At 36.7% G+C, this 23321-nt stretch overlaps 1 protein-coding gene across 1 annotated transcript in view; it reads right to left on the bottom strand.

Moving 5' to 3' along the window:
- The window catches only part of prrx1b (paired related homeobox 1b), a 41188-nt gene extending 19345 nt beyond the window's left edge, over positions 1-21843 (bottom strand). Inside the window, exons 1-2 of the mRNA XM_057841142.1 lie at positions 21215-21843; positions 11945-12120 (exon numbers count right to left, since the gene is read on the bottom strand). Of these exons, the coding sequence (XP_057697125.1) occupies positions 11945-12120; positions 21215-21461 (423 nt within the window). The 5' untranslated portion in view covers positions 21462-21843. The remainder of the gene's footprint in view (positions 1-11944; positions 12121-21214) is intronic.
- Between the last annotated feature and the right edge of the window lie 1478 nt (positions 21844-23321).

Raw genomic sequence — 23321 nt, 5'->3', positions numbered from 1 at the left:
ACTAGAAAAATGAAACTCAAGTAATATTACTCATTACTCAAGTAATGAGAAAAAAATTGTGAGTAACTGCTTACATGGTCTGATATTTTTTTAAACAATGGATTTTTTTTTTCTCAGCACAACATAATCTATACGAACTGTTATTTTTATCATTATTATCATACTGTACTGTAACCTATATAACCTCCTATATTACATGACCATTTTTGTAAAAAAAAAAAGTAGACAAAAATCATTGAATTCTGACTAGAAAAATTAAACAACACCCATCCAAAGAGCATGAATGCTCTCTAGAGGACAATAAAAAAATCCTACCATGAAATAAAAACGATTAAACATTATGTCCAGTTTCCAGTTGTTTATCGATGTCAAATAAAAACTGGGATAGAGGTTGAAATCTATGCTTTCGAGTAATGATGACTCCATGTGAATATAAAGTTGAATTTTTACGGCATTTTAAGGACACCTAGTGATTGAACAGGACGGCGTAATCATAGGACTTCCGACTGCAAGCTTGTGTGTGGTCATCTGACGGTACTGTTACATCTGATTGGTGTAATGGAGTCATATGATTACTGTTGCGACTTCAAATCTAATACAGTATGTAGTACAAAAAAGAAAAATGTAATGACTAGTGTAGCCCAAAGTAGCGGTATTTCTTCCTCAAGTAAAATGTATGGCGTGGTAAAAATCAGTGATGGCAAACTGAAGCGTAATGAAGCAATGAGGCTTTCCATCAAACTGGTTCGCTCCTGGGCTGACGCATCATGAGGCTTCATTTGTTCTATTGCGCCTTCAAGTGGAAAATAAATGTCACGACAGACAGAGTGATTAAAATGATATCATGGATTTGATGGGGTCAAAAGGGCAGGGAGTTGTTATGTGAATGAATGTGTGTGTGTTACTTGAAAGTGGAGCCTAAAATCCAGCCCGACCCGGCCCGAGCAATTAACTTAACTTTCTGGTCCGAGCCCGAAAAAACCCTAAATTATATTTTTTTTATTTGTATCCCCGAGCCCGAAAAAAGAGCCGAAATTGTATTTTTTATTTGTGAGGACCCAGGAGGAGGAAATAAAGGGATGCAATGCGTCAGTCAGACCTGGACAGAGCACTGCTTGGAAAATGGTTGCATTTTGTGTAATCAACTTTGTGACAACACCTATGTGCATAATGATAACAAATTAAAGCATGTCTTTTGTAACAAATTCTCCCAGGTGAACAAGACTGTAAAATGCATATTCAATAAACATGTTTCATATTTGTGTGTCTGTTCTATCAGGTGGATAGTTCATGCGTCATTTCCTTGGCAAAATGCAGCAACAGACATTTATTTTAATTTCTTCAAGTTGGCAGAAAACAACGCAATTTTTCTTAATGTTTAAATACTCTACATATTTTTATGATCATAATAAATGCATGTACACAACGAAATAAAGCTGGATAGGTTTGTTAAATATATTTCTGCGTGGGATATTGTGCTCTCATGGACGCACCTCTCCAGCAGCATATACAAAAATAAACTAATATACTTTTAAATAACCTTCTTTATTTTAATGACTCGCATCAGAATACACAAAAGAACAACCTGCCTTAAGGAGCACTGAACCAAAATAACATTTTAAGGAACACCACGAACTCCACGACGTCCTGCTTAGCACGAAGAGGTGCGGCCCTCGAAATAAATGATAATAAAAGATGCTTGACTAATATCACATCCATATCGAAATTCGAAAAGGACATATCAGGATGCAGAGTTGCAGAGTCGCGGAGAGCCCCAGAGCCTTCATGTGCGCAAACAATGCACCGGCTCTCCTGCGGCTCATGACAGCGCCCTTTCTCTGTTTTATACAATTCATTTATTTTATAACAAGTATTCCTTAGTTAAACATCCATATACAAATATACATTTATTCAAAAAAGTTAGCGAGAGAAGAAGTCCAGCCCAACCCGACCCGAACGTAAATGAGTGACATTTTGGGCCCGACCCGAACTCAGATTTAGGCTCTACTTGAAAGAATGATTGCTTTATTTTATATATAAACAAGGAACAAGACACACCTTTCATTCATTTTTATTGAGGAAAACTTTCCTAATTTCCAAAGTTTCTGGCTTTAAACGGTTAATTTTTTTTTTTTTTAGATAGGATTTCTACTGCTTTTGAAAATAGACTTTCGCAAGGGACGGATGAGGCCGGGGTACAATGCCTCAACATAGATGAAGTGTTCTCTTGGTACCCAAGTTCTTTAGAACAAAGTTTGCACTTCACCTTATGAAAAATCAGCAAGTAGAAGAAAGACATTAACACGAGGGATAGATACACTGTGTTTCCACAATAATTTTCAATATATATTCACACTGGTTATAATTTGTACCTTTTTAGGAGAGAACTGCTAAAGATGATCCCAGACAGGGGATGTTCTCTTCTTTTTCGATGTTGGACAGTGCGTCCATTGCAAAACGAATCCGATTGAATTTAGGTTTGAAGATGCGAGTTGGGTGTGTCAGTGTCACCTGTCAGCTCATTGTCGTCTCGGTGCGCCATTTCATTTCGAATCACCGGCGAAACTATGTGTTGGCGATGACGTAGGAAGCCCGTCTCGTGAGGCTTCGGACGTGGCAACATGCCTTCCGAGGCTTCGGGCGTGGCCACAAGCGTAATCAACACATGCCTCGATGTGCGCTTTGGAGATTTTTTTTCCGGTTTACTCGGCACACGCATCGGTGCCTCGGCACAGTAGGGCACATCACTAGTAAAAATACTCTTTTAGAAGTACATTTTTCTCAAAAAGTTACTCAAGTAAATGTAATTGAGTAAATGTAACGCAGCACTATCCACATCTGGTCACGAATGCTTGCTGTTTACGACAGTAAATAGTTTTTATAATAATATTTTGTTTTTTCACTTGAAAGATTGGTAGATCTGTGTAGTAGTAGGGGCAGATGTGTGTCATAAGCATATCCCATTCTTAAATACGGGGTGCAGGACTACAAAAAAGTCTCTCTCTTAAGCTAGGAGTTATTACATTTGTGTATATTGTTCACTGGCCATGTTAACTTGCAGAAAATAGAAAGTTGAGTTAAAGTCAATATTCCGGTTGGAAGGATCTAATTACATGTGCAAGGGTAAAGGGTACAGAGAAAAGAACCATCCCATTGTTTGTTCATTCTACAAATAAAACACTATTTACAATTTTCATGTTAATATGGAACAAAATGTGTCCCTTGTAAGTTTAATACGGGATGCGTTCTTTTGTTTCTGAATACGGGACAATGTCGTTTTTCAAAGGACGGTTAGCAACCCTAATTGTGTAATGATCACTCAGCACGGACCTTAAAAGGCTAAAGCAACATTGCATATTCTCTCTTGCCAAGATAAGAAAAAAAATCTTACCATGTGATTCGAAACAAGCAAGCCTGGAGTGCAGCCAAGCTTGAAGAACATCATTGTTTGTAGGACCTGTCACATGAGTGACACGGCCCAAACACTGCTACGATGCAGGTTCACTAACTATAAACTCAAAAATCACTTACGGGGATACGGGGACAACCAGGGCATGTGCACAGAACGAGATAAGAATGATGCAGCAGCAACTGACAGCACATGGGGATCTTAAATACAGACATGGGGTAACGGGACAATGAGGCACAGGCAGGGGACACAAGAGGAAGCCGATTGGTAGAGAGGTGCGCCGGGGCTTTGAATGTGTGTCGAGTAATTAAGGGACGTTTCCGCGAAGTGCGTACCGAGTTTCGCTTCATTTTAGGGGAGGTGCTGAAAACGATGACTTCCGAAGTCCCGTGTACCACATGATTGCATCAGGAAGTGGTTGAGATTTTGGCGTGCAGTTTGACAGCTATAAATACTTCAAGCTACATTCAAAATGTGGGTGTTTGAAGGAGAGTTGTGATCAGGTTCGAGTTTGGATAGTTTGAAGGTAGTTTGGAGAGTAAACCCACAACCCACCCCAACTTTCTTTCTCTCTAATAATAGAACATTCCTGCTCGTAGCAATGCAATAATGTCAAAACATTTGACTATAAATGTAAGCAAATGAAATATACACATGACAAGGTAATTACACAATAATCATGTATATGAAACAAAAGAATAAAATATCTTTCGAGCGATGCTTTATCGAGGCACAAACAGGCCTGGTGCCCCCTGCTGGGAACATGAAATGCACTTTTTTACTAGACAGGCTCCTCCTTCAAGAGAAAAAAATCAATTTGACCTCAAACCTGCATCAGGGGATCTTTAATTAAGACATGTGTTCAGGTGCCTGATAAAAAATATTGAGGTTTCACTGAAGCAGAGGGGTCCAAACATGAAAGTGAAAACGACCGTTGCCATTTTGTCTCACCACAAATTTTGAACAGTCATAACTTGCCGGATAAACAACATACAACGCCAACTACTGGCAACAGAAAGTTCCTCATTTTATTTATGCCCCGTTCTTTCAGGTGGGTCAGTGTAGTTACAAGAGCTTTTGTCGTACTACATTTTATGGCCCAAGTCCACATGTATCTGTCTGTTGCCCTGACGACCCTTTGTCTGCCCTTGAAAGGAAGCAGATTTCTTCAGTAACTTACGCAGCTTTTAGGGCTACAAAATTTGGCACACTTGGTCGAATTGGCCCAATTAGAAGATTCATTTTGGTTTTGAGCATACTAGCTAAGAGGGACTCCAACAGGCTGGACTGACTGATCAGGCACGCGTGCTCTGTGGTCGGCACGAACCTGGACTCTCTGCTGACAGTAGTAGAGGGAAGATCTATGAGGAAACTCCTGGCTATTAAGGACAATCCCAGTCAGCCTCTACACTCTGTCATGAGGAGTACGTTCAGCAACAGGTTGCTCCTCCTCAAGTGTGGAACCAACAGAGAGGCTCCTTTGTCCCACGAGCAATCAAGCTCCACAACACTACTCTAGGTGGGAGGAGGAGGGATAGTAATGCACTATTAGCACTTTAGCACTGCTGGTGCTACTTGTAACCTGGTTCTCCTGCTATTGTCTGCCTGATGTGTACTATTTCTATTATTTCTTTTATTATATACCTTTCTTGGTAACACTTTATAATAACTATTCGTTTTACTAGTTAATAGATCATTAGTAAACAGTTGATAAATGATTTATTGTTGATTTGTGAAGTATTTGTTAACAGCTTGTTAAGCATTTACAGGGTGTTCCAATATGGTTGACCCCATTCTAAATGCCCATGCTAGTTGATAAGATCTTAATAAAACTATATACACTTTATGTTGAAGGTCATAAGTTTTATTGGTTAAATATACAAAGAAAATTACAAATATTTGTTGGTTCTATGGCAGATTTTCATAAATGTGCAACATGAGCGCTGCCTGCAAAATGCCTTGTCAAAATGCCTTTTCTTTTGAAGTGAACGGCATTTCTTAACCTGAAAAGATAGAAATGCCAAACGTTACACACAAAAACTTGAAAAGTTTCTACACCAACTGTGTTTCAGGTTAAGAACACCCTGTAAATGCTTAACAAACTGTTAACAAATACTTCACAAATCAACAATAAATCATTTATCAACAGTTTATTAATGATCTATTAACTAGTAAAACGGATAGTTATTATAAAGTGTTACCTATTAAGTCATAGAGTATTGTATTTATTCCCTTTTTAAATTTAATTTGATTATTTTTTAATCCTTTTTAGCTTCACACTTTTTTTTTTTTACTATCTTGCACTTTATACTTTTATCTTTGGTGCTATGGTGCTATGGGCGCTGGAAAACTAATTTCCCTGAGGGAATCCTCCCAAGAGAATAATAAAGTGTCTTGAATTTAATTGAATTGAGTAAGGGCGTGTCTACACAGCTCTGTAGCACCTCCTTTTTTGTAGGACCCTCCTAAGTGTGTGAATGTATTTCTCATCTCAGGATATACAAAAACCTCTCTGTCAGCCATGTCCACAACACAAAATAGGTTCCACACAAAAAAGAGGCTTGTTTTGAGCACATGTTAGTATCTCATGAGATGATGAGAGGGGGATGATCTGCCACCACCCAGAGTTTGTGTGCCGTGCGAGTTGCGTGCCTTCCAAGTTGCGCCAAACTGCAAAGGCCCGTTCAGTCCTGCTTGCAGGCTATGTTTTGTATTGTTTTTTCTTGCAACTAAGTGTTATATTTTTTAATGGCTAAATTTCATTACCTCTTCAATGTTTTGCTGGAGGGAGTAAGACATACTACCCACTGCCTGTCAACAAATAGATTACAGAGTGAATTTATGCTTTCACGAGGGGAAAAAAAAACTCACTTTAAACAGTCTAACACAAAGAGCAAATATGCTCAAAGGTTCTAACAGCAATCGACGTCTGAGTATAAATAAGGAACTAACAGATGATATGTACTACTAGGTGTTGTCTTGTTTCCAGGGAGCCTTTGAAATATCACAGAGTAAGAATCTCACAGAAGCCAAATTAGTTTTTACGGCAATATTAATGACTTTGTCTTGAAATATCATGAGTTTTGGGAATTCCTCAAAAATCTTTGTAATTGTCCCAGATAAGTACAGTTTTCCAGCTGTTGAAATGTGTGTTCCATTGAAGCATTACTATTGTTTAGTCAATAAAAAACTCGTCCCCTTGACATTTCAAATTCATTTCTTGCATGCATCCTGGAGTGTATTCCATCTGATTTTGGGCATAAGGCAGATTACACCCGGGATTGTACAGTAATCAGGGCACATGCAGAGACACACAACCACTCGTACTCATATTTATTTCATCACTGAGTAAGATTCGTTATTGTAGCCATTTGCTAAAGGTATTTAAGTTCACTTTGTTTTTCCTAATTAACTTTCACACAGTACCCCGTACTGGCAGAAAATCAAACAATTTTTGGCATGTTTGCAAATGTATTAAAAAGTAAAATATAACTTGGCCATAAGAGTTTATACCCTTTGATGTCACACTCCTATATTTAACTCAGGTACTATCCATTTCTTCTGATCAATCTTAAGAGGTTCCTACACTATAATTTAAGTCCACAAGCAGTACATTCAGTGAAATGTACATGGGACGGACAGGCATGCGCTTGTCAATATAAGACCTGACAGCTCACAGTGTGTTTCATAGTAAGACAATCATGAGGCTGTTTACTGTCAATATGGGGTGCTGTATGTACAATATTGAGGGGAAAATGGCTGCATTATAGGAGTATGAAGCATGTAAGGGGGTCTGAACACTTTCTGTATCCATATGGCAGGGCGTAGTCTCGCTTTTTGCATTGGGTATACTGTTTATAAATTCATCATTTAACACTAAATTAAAATGATAGTAAATACGCTCAACTCATTTGAATAACATTTCCCTCCGCATATTCACGCAGACAATGAAATAAATATTAAATTCAATTTGTATATTTATTTTGAATGTACAGTACTTATTTTTAATTATTGAATCGTCTTATTGTTGGATTTGTATTCATTTTTATTTTTACTTTTATTTAATTATGTATTTATTTCCATACCTATTTCTGTATTCTTGAATTTTTGAACCTTATTTCATATTTTTGTATTTATAGGCGTTTTTATATTCACCTGTATTTATTTATTCATTGATTAATTTTGGGAGGAGCAGCTTTGGTCCTCCATAAATAACACAGGAGAAGACCAATGTGCTTACTTTACATAATTCAAATTTAAGTCCCATAAGAAACAACGGTTGTATAACCTTACACTTGTGATGACAAATTAAACATCCATTTTTCCCAAATAAACATGCTGAAAGACAGCATGGTTAGATGGTTAGCTCACAGTTCTAAGATCAAGTGTTCAAGCCTGGGACCTGTGTAGCATTTCCATTTTATTTTTTCAGGTACAATCTATAAACATTTGCATTTCATTTTATATGTCTTTATTTTATATACTTTAAAATTATTTGTAAGGCAATTAGGCATATATATACAGTATATATACATTTTTATCATAGGTTTAATATTATTTCTGAAATAAAATGACAAAAAAAGGAAATTTGAAGAATGTGATGAAATAATTGAACTCACCAAAACGCATGTCTCCCAAAGCACTTATGCAAAAAAAATTATGCAAAAATTAGAAGAACACTTAAAAACCCATCAGATCTAAATGGAGGGGGTTATCTTAAATATTTTTCCTGACAATAAGTAGGTAATGAATTATTAACAAAATGATAGGACAGCAACTAATGATAATTTCCATAATCGACTATTTTGATGATTCATTAGACAATTCATCGGATAAATGGCACTTTTTTGCAATTACGTTCACAATTTAACTTTATTTTAAGTCATTTCAGCATTGTTCTTATATCGTTTATATCGTTATATTGTTTGAGCATCCCCATCGCAATGAGCGCATGTGCAATAGTCACATCACAGGACGTGCAATTGTTTTTTTGACTTTTTTTTTTTTAAACATGTAAAATTTTATTTTACTTTATTAAAGCAAAGTGTGTGCAGATCCTGGATCCCTTTTATGTACAGCAAGCCTAGATGAAACGACATTATATAAATTAGGAATGTCCCCGATTCGAGTACGTGATCAGAAATTGGGCCAATCGCGTTGTTTTTCGGAGGATCGGAATCGGTCAAAAGGATCAGGTTTTTAATCTAAAAAATACATTCATGTTTTTCTGCTTCATGCTCGTAAAGCACAACAGTCTCTCATCTTCCCTCCTGCTGGGCAGTGCAACAAAACTGTTTTTCTTGGTCACCAGTGCAGATGGCGTTTGGTACTTAACGTTAACAATGATTTTCAGGTTTGTAGCTTTGATCTGGCCAGAGAAGCCTCGGTAGCTCCACAATCAAAGACACAAATATGTTAGTTATCGTTAAACTTGCAGCCCAGTCTGAAGTGTGCCGTGCCAACTCATTCATTGTGTAAGTGACAGGCTGTTCTTGGAACTGTGAGTGAATTTGAGGGGAGTCACTCAATGAATCATTTTTATACATTATTCTTGTTTAAAAAGAATTCAAATGACGTAGGCGGCACGGTGGCACAGTGGTTAGCATGTCCACCTCACAGTTCTTGGATTGTGGGTGCAATTCCGGCTCCTAGCTTCCTGTGTGGAGTTTGCATGTTTCTCCGTGGATTTTCCTGCCACATTCCAAAAAGACATGCATGGTACACTGATTGAACATTCCAAATTGTCCATCAGTGTGAGTGTGTGCATGAATGGTTGTGTGTCGTTGCGGCCGTTTACATGGTGACGCTCCAAGAATACAACAAATTTTAATGTTTGTATTGTCTTGGTTGGGTCTCCATTCAAACGATGTCGCAAATCCGTGTGAACAAGATGTAATATTCATGCCAGTATTCATGCCGAGCCCTATAGGGCCGTGCAGTTTTACAAGGCAAAAGCCAATGATGTGTAAATGGAATGACAATGACAAGACCTGCCTGTCTCGTCCTTGTCAACAACCTCCTCAGCCTAGAACACAACACACCCACCTACTCGAAGCAATGGCTTTTTTTTTTCTTTTCCCTATCCCTACGTTTTATTTTGCAGGTAGATTCACGTTTTTTCCCTGTATATTTAAATTTTCTCTCGTATTTCTTGTACATTTGCTGTTCTTTACAAGTTTACCGGTAAATGTATGACATTGCTTGTCAATTTAAAAAAAACTCAAAGCAATGGCGTCCATGCATCTTTTTTTTGGGGGGGGGGCTTTAAAAGGCACAAAAATGTAAAAATGAAATATATCTAAATTAAAAATATTATAAAAACATGTTTGCTGTTTTCAAGTTTACTAGCAAGCGTTCCATGCATATGGTTGCGGAGCAATCCCCTCAATCAAATTGTTCCGCCGGGATCAAAAGTTTGCATCTTCGCCTTTCGTTTTCGCCATTCTGCAACGCAATTGTTGCGTCTTGGTGTCGCAGCGTCACCATGTAAATGGCCCATATATACGTGGTTCAGAAGGTGAATGAATTATATGAACAGTGATTGAAAGTATGGCGTTAAAGGTGATGCAATGGAAAATGTGGGTGCGCCTACATTTTGTGCTGGTGCAAAAAAAAAAAAAAGTTGTGAAAATTGTTCTAGTTTTAATATCGCAATATAGTATCGTAATATATGGCGACCCCCCCCCCCCCCCCCCAGAAAATCGCAATGATAGTTTTTTTCTAATATCGTTCATACCTAGTTTTAAGTAACAATGAAGACAAAGTGGATGACTATTTCCTTCAAAAATAATACTTGATTACAGCTTCCTGACTTAACTGTACAATTGTACTGTTTCAAGTACATAAAACTTGTTAAGGGTTTTAGCAAGGTTTCTTGGTTTAAAACATAAAAAGAGTTTCTCAGTTCATAAATCAGACTAACGTCACGTTCATTCAGATACAAAAAGTGCTGCTGATTGAATTGTTTTCCCTGTAGGGGATAAAAATGATCAAAGACTCATTTATTTTCTTTTAACAAACTAAACAACAACATCAAATAAGGAGGAGGTAGACTGTAACGAATCAATTTTCTTTATCCAACAGTTGTTCATAAATACAATCCAATTTCAAAGCCCACTCTCTTGTATGTCAATTTACAGTTTTAATTGGAGTTTGTATTGAAAGAAGATTCCAAAGCTGTTATCTGAATAGGTTTCTGTGTGTGGTTCCTTTATGAAAAGAAATGAGACAACTTTACTATCTGACAGTAACTCAAATGCTAATATGCTGCACCAAAACATACAAACGGACAGGTTGACTCTGATTAGTATAATCGCTAAAAAGCTTGGCGCTCTGTGCTAAATAGTAACGTCTCATCAACAAAGAATATAAAGACTACAATTGGCTTTATTTACTCACCGCTGACGGAGGCACACTGGATCTAACAACACACACGACAAAGGACACATCGTAAATATTATCGATTCAGCAATTTAAACCTACTTGTTACAGTGAACGCTCTCACTCTCTCTCTCTCTTGCTCTACTCACTGGCGCATGTGCAGCTTCACAGACAAGGACTCAAACAGGACTGCTAATAACTGCCGACAAAAATCGATAATCAAATATATTGGCAGCAAATTTATTAATCGATTTTTATCGATTCAATCCAATAGTTTTTGCAGCCTTACAAAATGATACTGCATAATTAAATAAAAATGAAAATGACCACCCTACGGAGGGGGAAATCAAAGACACCCCGAAAATGAAGGTGAAAAACTGATGCAGCAGACTGGTCCATTTTGCCAAAAAATCAAATGATTCAAAATGATTCTCAGTTGTTGATGTGGCCCCGAACGTGCTTGTAGATAATGCTATGACTTAAAACTCCAAAGTAATTTTATTTATTTATTTTCCCGGTGAATTATATACTGGGGCACTGCAGATCAATACCAGTGCCCCAGTGAAATATGTCTGGCGATGCCCTATGCAATCTTCCGGCAATCAGCTCAAGGCAGAGTCACTTGTCAGCAAAAACGTGGGAAAAAAAAACAAAAAAAAGTATTGTTTTAACGAAAGCATGTTTACTTGTCTGTTGTATCAACTTAATTTTGTCTACACTTATAGATTAGTTGATTTTTTTTCTTTTCTCCCAGACTATTGTCTGGGAAAAAAGAAAATATTCAACTAATGTTTACTTGTCGTACACCTCTGAGCGGATAAAACAAATATACTAGCATTGGCTCAAAATTTAAGGGCAGGTGCAAACATGAACGCGGAGTGTAGAACCACATGAGGGACGAGGTCTCACTCTCCCTATCTCACTCACAACCCGTGAGCTGTTTTCTCTCTCCATTTATTAATTTTTGGGGCAGTTCACAAGTCATGATCAATGTCTCTCAGCAGATGTGAATATTTTGTATTAACTCATCTCAGAGGTGTGTCACATTTCCATCGTCTCACACCACAAGACACTGACGCTGAGTATCGCGATTTCGATGTGCATATCGTTACAGCACGTGCGCACATAAACACACTGAGGCTGGTTTCTGGTTACCTGCACTCTGGCCTCTGTAAGGTTGACCCGGCGTGCCAAGTCTTCTCGGACGAAAGCATCAGGGTAGTGGGTTCTTTCAAACACTCTCTCAAGAGCCTGGAGCTGGCTGCTGTTAAAAGTGGTTCTGTTTCTGCGCTGCTTCCTTTTCTTCTTTTCCTCCGTGTTCATCTGCTCATCTATGTGAAAAGAGAATCATGTGGCAGTAAATATGTTGTTGTTTAAAAGCAAAGCAAAAAAAAAAAAAAAATCCAAGAGAAAGATTATAAAAATGGATTTGAAAAATGTTTTGTTTTAGGTAGAGCTGCTCATGCAGAAATGTGATACATGGTTACTTATTCATTAAAACACTCAGCATTTTGTTTTCGGTCACTCAGTTACAAAAGATTTACATTTGTCGATATGGCTTGGCTACAATAAAAATGTTTAATTTGGTTATATGCACCATTAAATGTGTTTATGTGTAGGGATTCTTATGATTACCTATGTATGGAGAGTAAATGGTAAAGGGATTTGGGGTGGTTGAACATTTTAAGTTCTACGGTGTAATCTTTGATGCTAGCCTTAGTTTCAAGTTAAAAACACATTCAAATTTAATTTATTGAATTACAGGCAGGTAAGCCGTTTTCTGACTATGGAAACAGAAAAGACTTCTCTCACATCTACTGTTACCCAGCTTGGTCACATACATCTGAGAGTACTTCACAACCAATGTCGTTTTTTCTTTTAAAGAGAACACTTCAAATACTACCAATAAATAAATAAATAAATAATGAATTTAATTAAAAAAAAAAAAAATCCTATGCAGTACTAATACACTTCCATTACTGTAAAATTACAAAAGCGTACAAAATCATGGTTCTGGATAGTTTTCAGTTGTTTTTGGATGTTTTTTTTTATCTTTGAGGTTTTGAATGCTCAAGGCCTTCGACAATTACAGCACTTCATTAAAAAGATCCTCTAGAATGAACATCAGAACACTAACTAGAGGTGATTGTCATGTACAACAGCGCAAAACTAAATTAGGCCAAATGGCTGTGTCCATCAAAGGAACCCAGGACTGAAATATATTACCATCTTATATTCGAGACTGTGCTATTTACACCACCTTTAAAAAAAAAAAAAAAAAAAAAAAACACAACCTCCAACAGTAGCTAGTAGAAAACCAGAACTGTTCACATGTGTAAATTTGTTGTCGTTTTATCTTTTATGTGGACTTGACACTCTATATCAGGGTTCACTAAATCTGGACCTCGGTGCCACTTTTCCTGTCGTGTTTTCCATGTCTCCCTCCTCCAACACACCTGAATCATAATAATCAGGATCATTATCAGGCTTCTGGAGAGGTTGCTGATGACATAATCATTTGATTCAGGTGTGTTAGGGGAGAGAGACGTGGAAAACACGACAGGAAAAGTGGCACCAAGGTCCGGATTTAGTGAACCCGGCTCTATATATTGTTTATGTACAGTATATATATATATATATATATATATATATATATATATATATATATATATATATATATATATATATATATATATATATATATATATATATATATATATATATATATATATATATATATATACATACATACTGTATACATAATGAGGAGCAGAAGTATTTGCACTCCTTGTGATTTTATTTTGCAAGTTCACCCACTTAGAAAATAGGTCTGAAAATTCTATCATAGATCCATTTCCACTCATCGAGACATAATGGGAAAAAAATCTAGAAATAACATTATATAATTTTTTGAAAAAATTATTTGTAATTTACTGGGGTTCATAAGTATTTGTACCCATGAGAATCAGCAATAATTATGACACTCAAAGTGTCAGTCTACCTTCAAAAAGTCCACCTTTACCCCATGAGTAATAACCCACCCACCACCCGTTTGAGCTCTTTATTGTCACCTGTGCACCCCGTATAATAATCATTATCCAACTGCTGCCATGGGCGAGACCAGAGAGCTTTCGAAACACACCAGAGAAAAAATTGTTGAGCTCAACAAAGCTGGAAAAGGGGACGATTGGAAAGCAGCTTGGTGAGAATAAATCAGCAGTTGCAGCAATTGTTAGAAAATGGCTAAACATGACTGATAATCTACCTCGGACTGGGGATCCATGTAGAATCTCTCCTAGTGGGGCATGACTCATGATGACAAAAGTGAGGACTCAGCCTAGAACTACACAGCAGGAGCTGGTCAATGACCTGAAGAGAGCTGGATGCACAGTTTTAAAGACTACTGTCAGTAGAGCACTATGGTGCAATGGTTTAAAATCATGTGTTCATGCTCAGATGATTCCCTTGATGAAGCCAGTAGATGTTGAGGCCCATCTGAAGTTTGCCAGGGACCATCTGAATGATGCAGAGGGGTTATGGAAGAAAGTCATGTGGTCAGATGAGACCAAAGTAAAACTTTTTGGTGCAAACCTTACTCGTCATGTGTGGAGGAAAAAGAAGGATGAGTACAATCCCAAGAACACCAACCCTTACTGTGTTGTATGGGGGCGGAAACCTCTGTTTTTCAGCAAAGGGGACAGGACGACTGTACTGTATAAAGCAGACACTTGAAGATGAGTCGTGGCTAGATCTTCCAACAGGACAATGACCCGAAGCACACAGCAAAGCTGACCGAGAAGTGGCCGCGTAAAAAGCATATCAAGGTTCTAGGAGTGGCCTAGCCAGTCTCCAGACCCCAATCCAATGGAAAATCTTTGGATGGAGCTGAAACTTCATGTTTCTCAGCAACATCCACAAACCTGACAGATCTTGAGCAGATTTGTGTGGAGGAATGGGCCAAAATCCCTGTTTCCATATGTGAAAACCTGGTGAAGAACTACATAAAGCTGAAATTGCAAACAAGGGCTAAATATTAGCACAACCCCAGTAAATTACAAATAAATTATTGAAAAATCATACAATATGAGTTCCAGATCTTTTATAGGTGGAAATACATCTATGACTGAAATTTCAGACCTCTACTGTACCTATTTTCTAAATGGGCAAACTTACAAAATCACAAGGGGTGCAAATACTTCTCCTCACTTCTCCTCATATTAGGACAACAGATGTGGATTAGCAGCTATGCTAACTCCAGGATATTTACATTGATGCTTCGGGCTAACATTTTGATTAACCCTTTCATGCACAAATCATTTTTGTCTTCCCGCTTAAAATGTATTGGACGTCTATCACTATTACTGGAATGCAACGAGTAAAATATTATAAAAAGAAAAACTAGTGTTATTTAGGGCTGTAACCAGTGTATTTGTCTTATATTTATTTTAATGTCATTAATAATTTTTCATTAACATCATATTCATTGATAAATTATTTAAGATGATTAAAAAGTAATAGAAAAATACAATAATAATTGTTAATCTAAAAATAAATATAAAAGTAACTGCTAATATTAAAGTTTTTTTAATGACCAAAACGTCACTTGCACTATAAAAGGTTAAATGTCTTCAGTGTCAAATTTTGAATAGTTTGAGTAGTTGAATAGTTGTCCACTGTAATGAGCACTGTACTTAAAAAGGGTAAATATGCAATGTCCTAAAAAATAATAATAATAATTAAAAAATACATTTAAAAAATAAATAAATAATATCTTGCAATTTTAAGAATCATGATCTAATTATTAAAAAGCCATTCGAGCCAACAGGGCTTCTTGTTGCTGTGATTCAAAATCACACACGTGTGCCAGTGTACAGGTGTACTCGACAAAGGCTCCCCATTCGTCAGAACACCGGGTATTCTCTTACAATTCATAAAAAAGAATGAGCCTTTCAGCTTTGTGTTCAATATAACAGGCCAGGATTTCACACAGATTAAGTTATTTTATTGTTAAAAAAAGACCATATCATCATGATTTCAGCTCTCACCTATCTTTGTGGCATTATACATGTTTTTCTGTGAGATAGTCTTGTCAAATTGGTTCCTTGACTCAATAAAGGTTGTAAAACATTGAATTATTGGATGAAGAACAAGGAAAATCCACCTCATTGTATTATTTAGATGACACCAAATCTTTCACATTAAACATGGAGGACTTTAAAAACAATTAATTTCTTGAATGTGCCAATCGAGGGTGTAGCATGCCCCCTGCTTGCAGTCAGGAGGGAGACGCTCAAGCACCTCCGCAACCATCGTGAAGATAAAGCTGTATGGAATGAAGGAATCTTGAATGTGTTGATATAGTTCAAATATTTACGTTGTCAAATGAACATTTTTCCTTGATTTTACCGTTGTATTATTTTGACACAGCAACATCAGCTAGCGAGCCCATATTAGCATTTAAATGTCTGCTCCTCTGACCTGTAAAAGGATCGGAGGCCCTTTTAAGACACAATACCCTTAACTAATAGACTAAAACCATAAATAATTGTTAAAGCGTCAAGAACTAGAGATTTTTGTTGTTGTTCATTTTGCCAGTTAAATCCCAAACACAATTTTGTGTATGTTTTACCACAGCTGGGTGGTAATGTGTTACATGTACTCCATTTAATTTACTTGAGTAACTTTTTCAGAAAAATATACTTCTAAGAGTAGCCATACTTTTTACTTTTACTTGAGTAGATTTGTGAAGAAAAAACTCTACTCTTAATCCGCTACACAAGAGTCATGATATTTTTCCTCTTTATTGTACATATTAGATTTTTTTTTTTTTTTTTTTTTTTTTTTTTTTTTACAAACGATGCTAAGATTAGCGCTACTAATTTCACCAATGAGACTTTGCAACCACAATCACATGACTCCATTACACTAATCTGACGCAAGCTTGCCGTTCTATGATCACGTCAGTCTGTTCAATCACGTGGTGTCTTTAAAGCACCGTAAAAAGAAAAAAGTATTTGACATAGAGTGCTGCCCTCAACATGTCTCGATCCAAACTTCTCCCAGTTTTTATTTGGCATCAATTGACTATTAAAAACCGCAGATGTGATCCTTTTAATTTCATAGTAATAACAATGAAGAAACTATTCACTATTCAAACTAAGACCTATTTTACCCACTAGAGGGCACTCATGCTCTTTGGACGAATAATGCTTCATTTCTGTCTTTTTTTTCTCGCCGGAATTCAGTGTTTTTTGTTTTTCTTTTTTTGGGGGGGTATTTCTTTGGCTCAATGTGGTTATTGTTTTTCTTTTTTTTTTTTGGTATTTCTTTGGCTCAATGTGGTTATGTAATGGGTTATTTTGTACAGTATCATTATAACAACACTACATATAGATAACTTTGTGCTGAGAGAAAAAAAAATACCATTGTTTAAAAAAATAAAATAAAAAATAAGCAGTTACTCACAATACTACTCATTACCTGAGTATTGTTTTCACTGGATACTTTTTTACTTGTACTTTAGTAAATTTTTTTGATGACTATACTTTTACTTGAGTAAAATTATTTTGAAGTAACGCTACTCTTGAGTAAAATTTTCTAGCTATCTCTACCCACCTCTGCATTTTACACAATTGTGTAAACACAATTACAGATGCATGTTTAGGAATTTTTTTTTTTTTTTTTTTTTTTAAATGTGTTTCTCATAGTTTTAAATACTCGATTCAAGAAAGAAATTAATAAAAATTGTACTCTATTATAGTAAATTGCTCTCTGATAAGAATTGCATTTAATAAACATATGCAGGAATAGGAAGAACATGTAAGATATATATGCAGCAAGTTTATATTATTGTTATTATTATCATCATTTTATTTATTACATACTATATTATTTCTAATTTTAAGAGTTGTATGTAATGCATTTTTAACCTGTTTGCTGGAAGATTTTATGCACCTCAAACTGTGTCAATACCTCCAATCCAATACGTGGACATTTCTAAAAAAAAATAATTCTTCTGTGTCACCACTACAGAGTTTATGCGGATCAGTATACATCATTTCTTGGTTGTCAGGATCAGCTTTCAGTTTTGCCATCTGATGCAACTTAACTGCTCTTTCTGTGTCACTCAAATGAAGACTGATATGTGAAATCAATCAATCAATAAATGATTGGACTACAACGTGGTTTGGAGTATTATTCCTTCCCCCTTTAAAAGGCCTTGCTCTCACATTATCAAGGTGCTTATATGGTGAAGAATGTCAACACTGTTTGTTTGCTTATCACCTTTTTACCTAACAAGAGATTACTTGTACTCGATGCTGCAGTTTATGTTGATTAAAATAAATCCAGTTTTGCACATATGTTTCAGCGAACAACACATTGTTTCGAGGTTGTCCAAAAGGTCTTATGCAATTGGGATGTTTTATGGAAGCAACGGACACGCACATTACAAATAGCATGTGTGTATTTGTACACCAAGTTTTATGGCCCATGCAAATAGTTGTGCTTATAGATAGATAATGTAAATTTTTGAGCAAAGCTATGTAAGAGAGATGCCGATGAGCAATTTTATGACACGATCCGTCTTTCAAAATTGTATGCCATCCAAATGATCCATCACAAAAAGTCCAATTCTAGGAAATGCAAAATCCGATCAAGTTGTTTACAGAAAAAGGGTTAAATGTTCCGCGTGATGGATTGACAGTGATTGACATGTCTGCAGGTGGTATTAGATTCAATTACAACTGAGAAGTTTAAAAACTTGTTGACCTCTAACCCTTCATTAAAAACAAACAGCCGCCCTTCACACAGTAAATGAGAGCAGGTCAATTACCGAAATGATTTTGTCAGCCTTAATTGTCACTTAATGCTCTTGTAACATAGAAAATGACTGTCGGCCCAGATTTTCTATCAATGCTTTTGCTATATGGCTCTCTGTAATGTTTGCTCAGTGTTTCCTGCTCATTTGAATTCCATGCGTAATCCAGTGCATGGGGAAGATTTATCTATCTGTGAAAATGACTAGTTAAATTTAGTTGGGTGGGCTATAGTAAATATGCTGTATAGGATCAACCCTAAAACCAACAACAACAATAATCGAGGTCATCAGAATTAGTTGCCTGCATACTTTATCTGCATTTATATATTGAGAGTGTTGATATTGATTTGTGCCGGGCTGAACGTGTGTTCAATATAATTTAATGTTAAAAACGCACATCATTAATACACTCAAGGGCGTAGGTTTGGTCTCAACAGTGGTAGCGACGATATAGCTGCATAACCTTTTTGCTGGGGTCAGGACATTAATAAGACCAAACAGATTGGGTGAACGGGGGTCAGGAATACATTTCTCATGAATATGAACCTAATTAATCGATAGGCTAAATGATCAATGCAAAATGAATCTGTATTGACTTGTTACAACGTTCACAGGTATTGGTCCAGGTGATACACCGATCATTTCAAACCTTTGTTTTCACAAACTTCTTTTGAAAACTTCCAGAATAAATGTCTGGATTTTATTAGCAAATTTAAATTGCAATATTTGAACATGCACAACAAATTAACATGCACAGTAAATATACACATGTCAATAATCTCTTAACTATTCAGTAATTCAGAAAAAAAAAAAAAAAAAAAAAACATTTGTCTCACGAGCAGTCAACATTGTCTGCCTAAATAAATGAACAAAACGGACAAAAAAAAACTTCTTAGTCAGGGTATAACAAAAATAAAATAAAAATGAAGCCTACCGTGAGGTAAAACAATACTGCTATTGTCCACAAGCACAGCAAAACTCAGCAACAACAAAAAAGAAAACTTTTTACATCGATTATGATTAATGGATGATTATCTGAAAAATGTCTCAGTAGGCCGCAAATAAAAAATATTTCAAATAAATAATGTGGAAAATAAATAAATAAATACTTTTTTGTATAAATGCAAATCATCGACCAATCAAACGTGCATTTGAGGCAAAAAATGGACTGTGACATTCAGAAAGTGAAAAGGGGTAAATGTAAGCTTGAACATGATGAAAATAATTCACTTAATGATGGTAGGGTGAATTCAAGCCTTACAAAATATGGGAAGAGGAGCTAATTTTCCTATATAACTGAAGTCGTTAATGCAAATAAGATGGCTTAATAGTCGGTGGGGACAACTGGAGCATCCCGAAAAGTTACTATTGTTATGTCCCTACCGTCCCGATGCAAACCAAGATCTTGAATACAATCAGTCATTATTGGCTTTTTGTATTACGAGGAATTAATGACATTTGCCTCTATAGTTCTCCAAATTGCGATTTGCAAAATAATAAGTGAAACATCCTGTCATGACGCAGTTTTAAAACAACCCGACAGTCCAGTAAAACACAATAATTATAATTATAATCAAAATCACCATAAAATAATAATTCATAAAAAAATGATCGAATTGAATGTAATGTAACTTTGTGTTGCCTATATAAATTAAAATGATAAAGAACGGATTATTCAAAGTGCTTGCATGATTTCTTAACAAATGGGGGCTATTACCGTAATTTGGGTTTCAGGAAAATGCTTACCGTTTATAAAGAGCATAAATCTTTCCGCATTGTCCAATCCAGTAATCCTCTACCAATGCTTCGTACGTTTAATTCCACGTCCTGCTCGAAATCCCGATGGAGAATTATTTATTTTCTTAATTGTTAGCGTGAAGATAAACGCCGAACGTGGAAAAGTGGACATTTATTTTAGGATTGACAAACAGCACATCTTATTTCATGATTGACATGCCGAAAATAGCCGTAAATGAATGTGACCCGGCCACTTCCACTCGCATTTTTCTCGAGGTCACTCCTCTGATTTTGAGCCTTTAAACATAACAATAACACTCATTAAAGCCGTTAACGTTCGTGTCAATTTGCTCCAAAGGCCCCTCGGAGGAGAGGAGAAATGATTTCCTCTCCTTGGCGCAATAGTAAGGTTGCGTGTGAGGTAAATTGTTTTTTTAAGTTACTTTTCCCTATCCTTTGCGTTTTACGAATAAACATGGCAATTTAAGCAATCATTAATATTGACACGTTTAAAAATATTTTCCTCTGCATTCTTCACTTATTGAAACACGTATTCAAATCTATTGCGTGTTAAATGCGAGCGTCATTTCGAAATTTCCCCGAGTTAATTAAAAAATACACGCTCTGCGGACAAACCAGTGACCTCATTTAGGGAAAAGATTTATTATTACTTCATCAAATCCACGAAGGCCATTATACTTGATTGGCTTCAAAAATGAATTCATGGCCTCGTCAAAAAATGACGAATTGCCCAAACGCACTCAAGCGTTTCCTCCGTGCAGAGCGCATTAAGTGAGGAGAAAAATTCCTCCTGACTTACGAGCACTGTCATTTCCAAGTACTAACAATAATTTCCGAAGCGGACTTACTGTCCGGTTGGTTTGTGTCGCTTCCACTGGTCAGTCCCGGGGATTCCAGCATACTTCTTCCTGCTTCCCCGACGTTTTCGTCTGCGTGGTTGCCAACCATTTCCCCGGCTTCTTCCAGATCCAACAGGTGGCTAACCGAGAAGTTCTTTTTTGCTTGCAAATTGTCCAGGTTAGACGTGATGGGGCTTTCCAGGCGGTTTGATATCGTGGCTTGCCTGTCCATTACATGTGCATAACTAGAAGTCATGACGCCAGAAAAAAACGTGAAATTGAGTGATCCGGAAGTTAAAAAAAAAAAGAGGAAAAAAAAGACGAATGATCCCTGTTTGTAGAACGAATTGTCAAAGACAAAGTCTTCTAGTCTGTTTGGAGATGACACTTAATTTGTTCATTTCCAAATGAGCCTCCGAGGGCTCAAACAAACGTCAGCAATAGCTTTCTGCTTCTTTTCCTTGCTCAAACCTCTTTCCTGGATCCATAAAGCGACGATTTGAAATATGTATATATTTTGTTTTTCTGGCAACCTAAAGAGACTTTCAAATGCAGAGAGAAACTGTCTTTGGAATTTTCTTCGCTCTGGCAGAATCACACGTGAGAATGGGTGGGAAGGGCCGCTGTCTGATGGCGACCAGATGCTCAAAGCTTAGTGAGTCTTCTGAAGTTTGCTCAACTTCAGTAATGCGAGGGAAGCTCTCTCTCTCTCTCTCTCTCTCTCTCTCTCTCTCTCTCTCTCTCTCTCTCTCTCTCTCTCTCTCTCTCTCTCTCTCTCTCTCTCTCTCTCTCTCTCCCTCCCACTGTCTCTCTCTCGCTCTCTTTTTCTCTCTCTCTCTTTCTCTCCCCCCCCCTCTGAGCCTTTTTAATTACGTGGCAGTGCCTGAGTTTGACTTTTAACAGCCCTCCTCAACATGTCACCTCCCCCTTTGGAACAAGCTTTACCATCAGTGCCATCAACGCTCTTGGCCTTATTGCCTCTAGGGCTGGCAAAGCTCACAGCTTAATGAGGGTGAAGGCAACATGTTAATGCTCAGAATATGGCACAATAACAAAGGGGAGATAAATTCCACTCTTTTTAACTTCAAATTGTCTCTGTATGCAGTTTTTGCATCCAATGCGTCAAAGGCCTCTCTAGTTCAAAAATAGACATTTATTGAATGGTTCTTAGTTTCAAATACAGATAGTTACGATGTACTCGACTTACGTGATTTCGACTTTTCGACAGAGTCTTGCCCGCCATTTTGTCTCCAGTCATTTACTTTACTTTATTAATATGATGTGTTCTGTCCTTGCTAAACGTGAAGTTTTTCATCTTGACAGACAGCAAACAAGGCAATTGTGTGGTTTTTTTTTTTTTTTTTTTTTTTTGTAAAGCTGTGAACACCCACGCAGCTACACTTATGTTCAAAACGACACGCATTTTGACAATAAAACACTTGACACAAAACAATTGGTGTTCAAACGTCCATCTAGTCTGATCCTGGTGCTGCGTCACCAGTAGGTAGATGAGAAGACGGTGTAAAGCACTTTGAGGGCCTTAAAGGGTGGAAAGGCGCTATACAAGTGTAACACCATTTACCATTTACCATCAGGATATAAATTTAGTAGATTAAATTAGCTTCATTTGCCTCTCAAAAGTCTGCTAGTTTAAATGCTACGAAAGTTAATGTATTTACCATAGACTTCATAATGTATTGATGGATAAGATCGGTCATGCACTGCACCTCACATTTAAGTGGAGGGCCGGCCACATCAACAGGAGCCATTCACAAACGCATGCAGTGATCTGACGCTGGATTTCTGTTGAAAAAGTACAAAAGCTATACCACATACAAACAGGAAGGATTGTTTCAGGAGTGATTTGTCCGAGGATTCAAGGTAATTATTATATTTTTCATACCATACATGCTTTTTGAAATGTGAAAAAAAATCAATGGGAGAAATTAGCCGATACTGCACTGGCATCATAGTTCACAATATTTACGTAAAATAATGCTAATTGCTTGTTTTTTTTGCTTTTAACCAAGAATCGAGACTGTTTTACATCCATATTTATAAAGAATTTGGGGAATTAAGCATTTATTCTTAAGAATTTTCAACGGAAAAGCTCTGT

This window comes from Corythoichthys intestinalis, chromosome 7 (assembly GCF_030265065.1).
Source record: "Corythoichthys intestinalis isolate RoL2023-P3 chromosome 7, ASM3026506v1, whole genome shotgun sequence".
Lineage (NCBI taxonomy): Eukaryota > Metazoa > Chordata > Actinopteri > Syngnathiformes > Syngnathidae > Corythoichthys > Corythoichthys intestinalis.
This window is presented reverse-complemented; position numbering and strand designations above follow the sequence as displayed.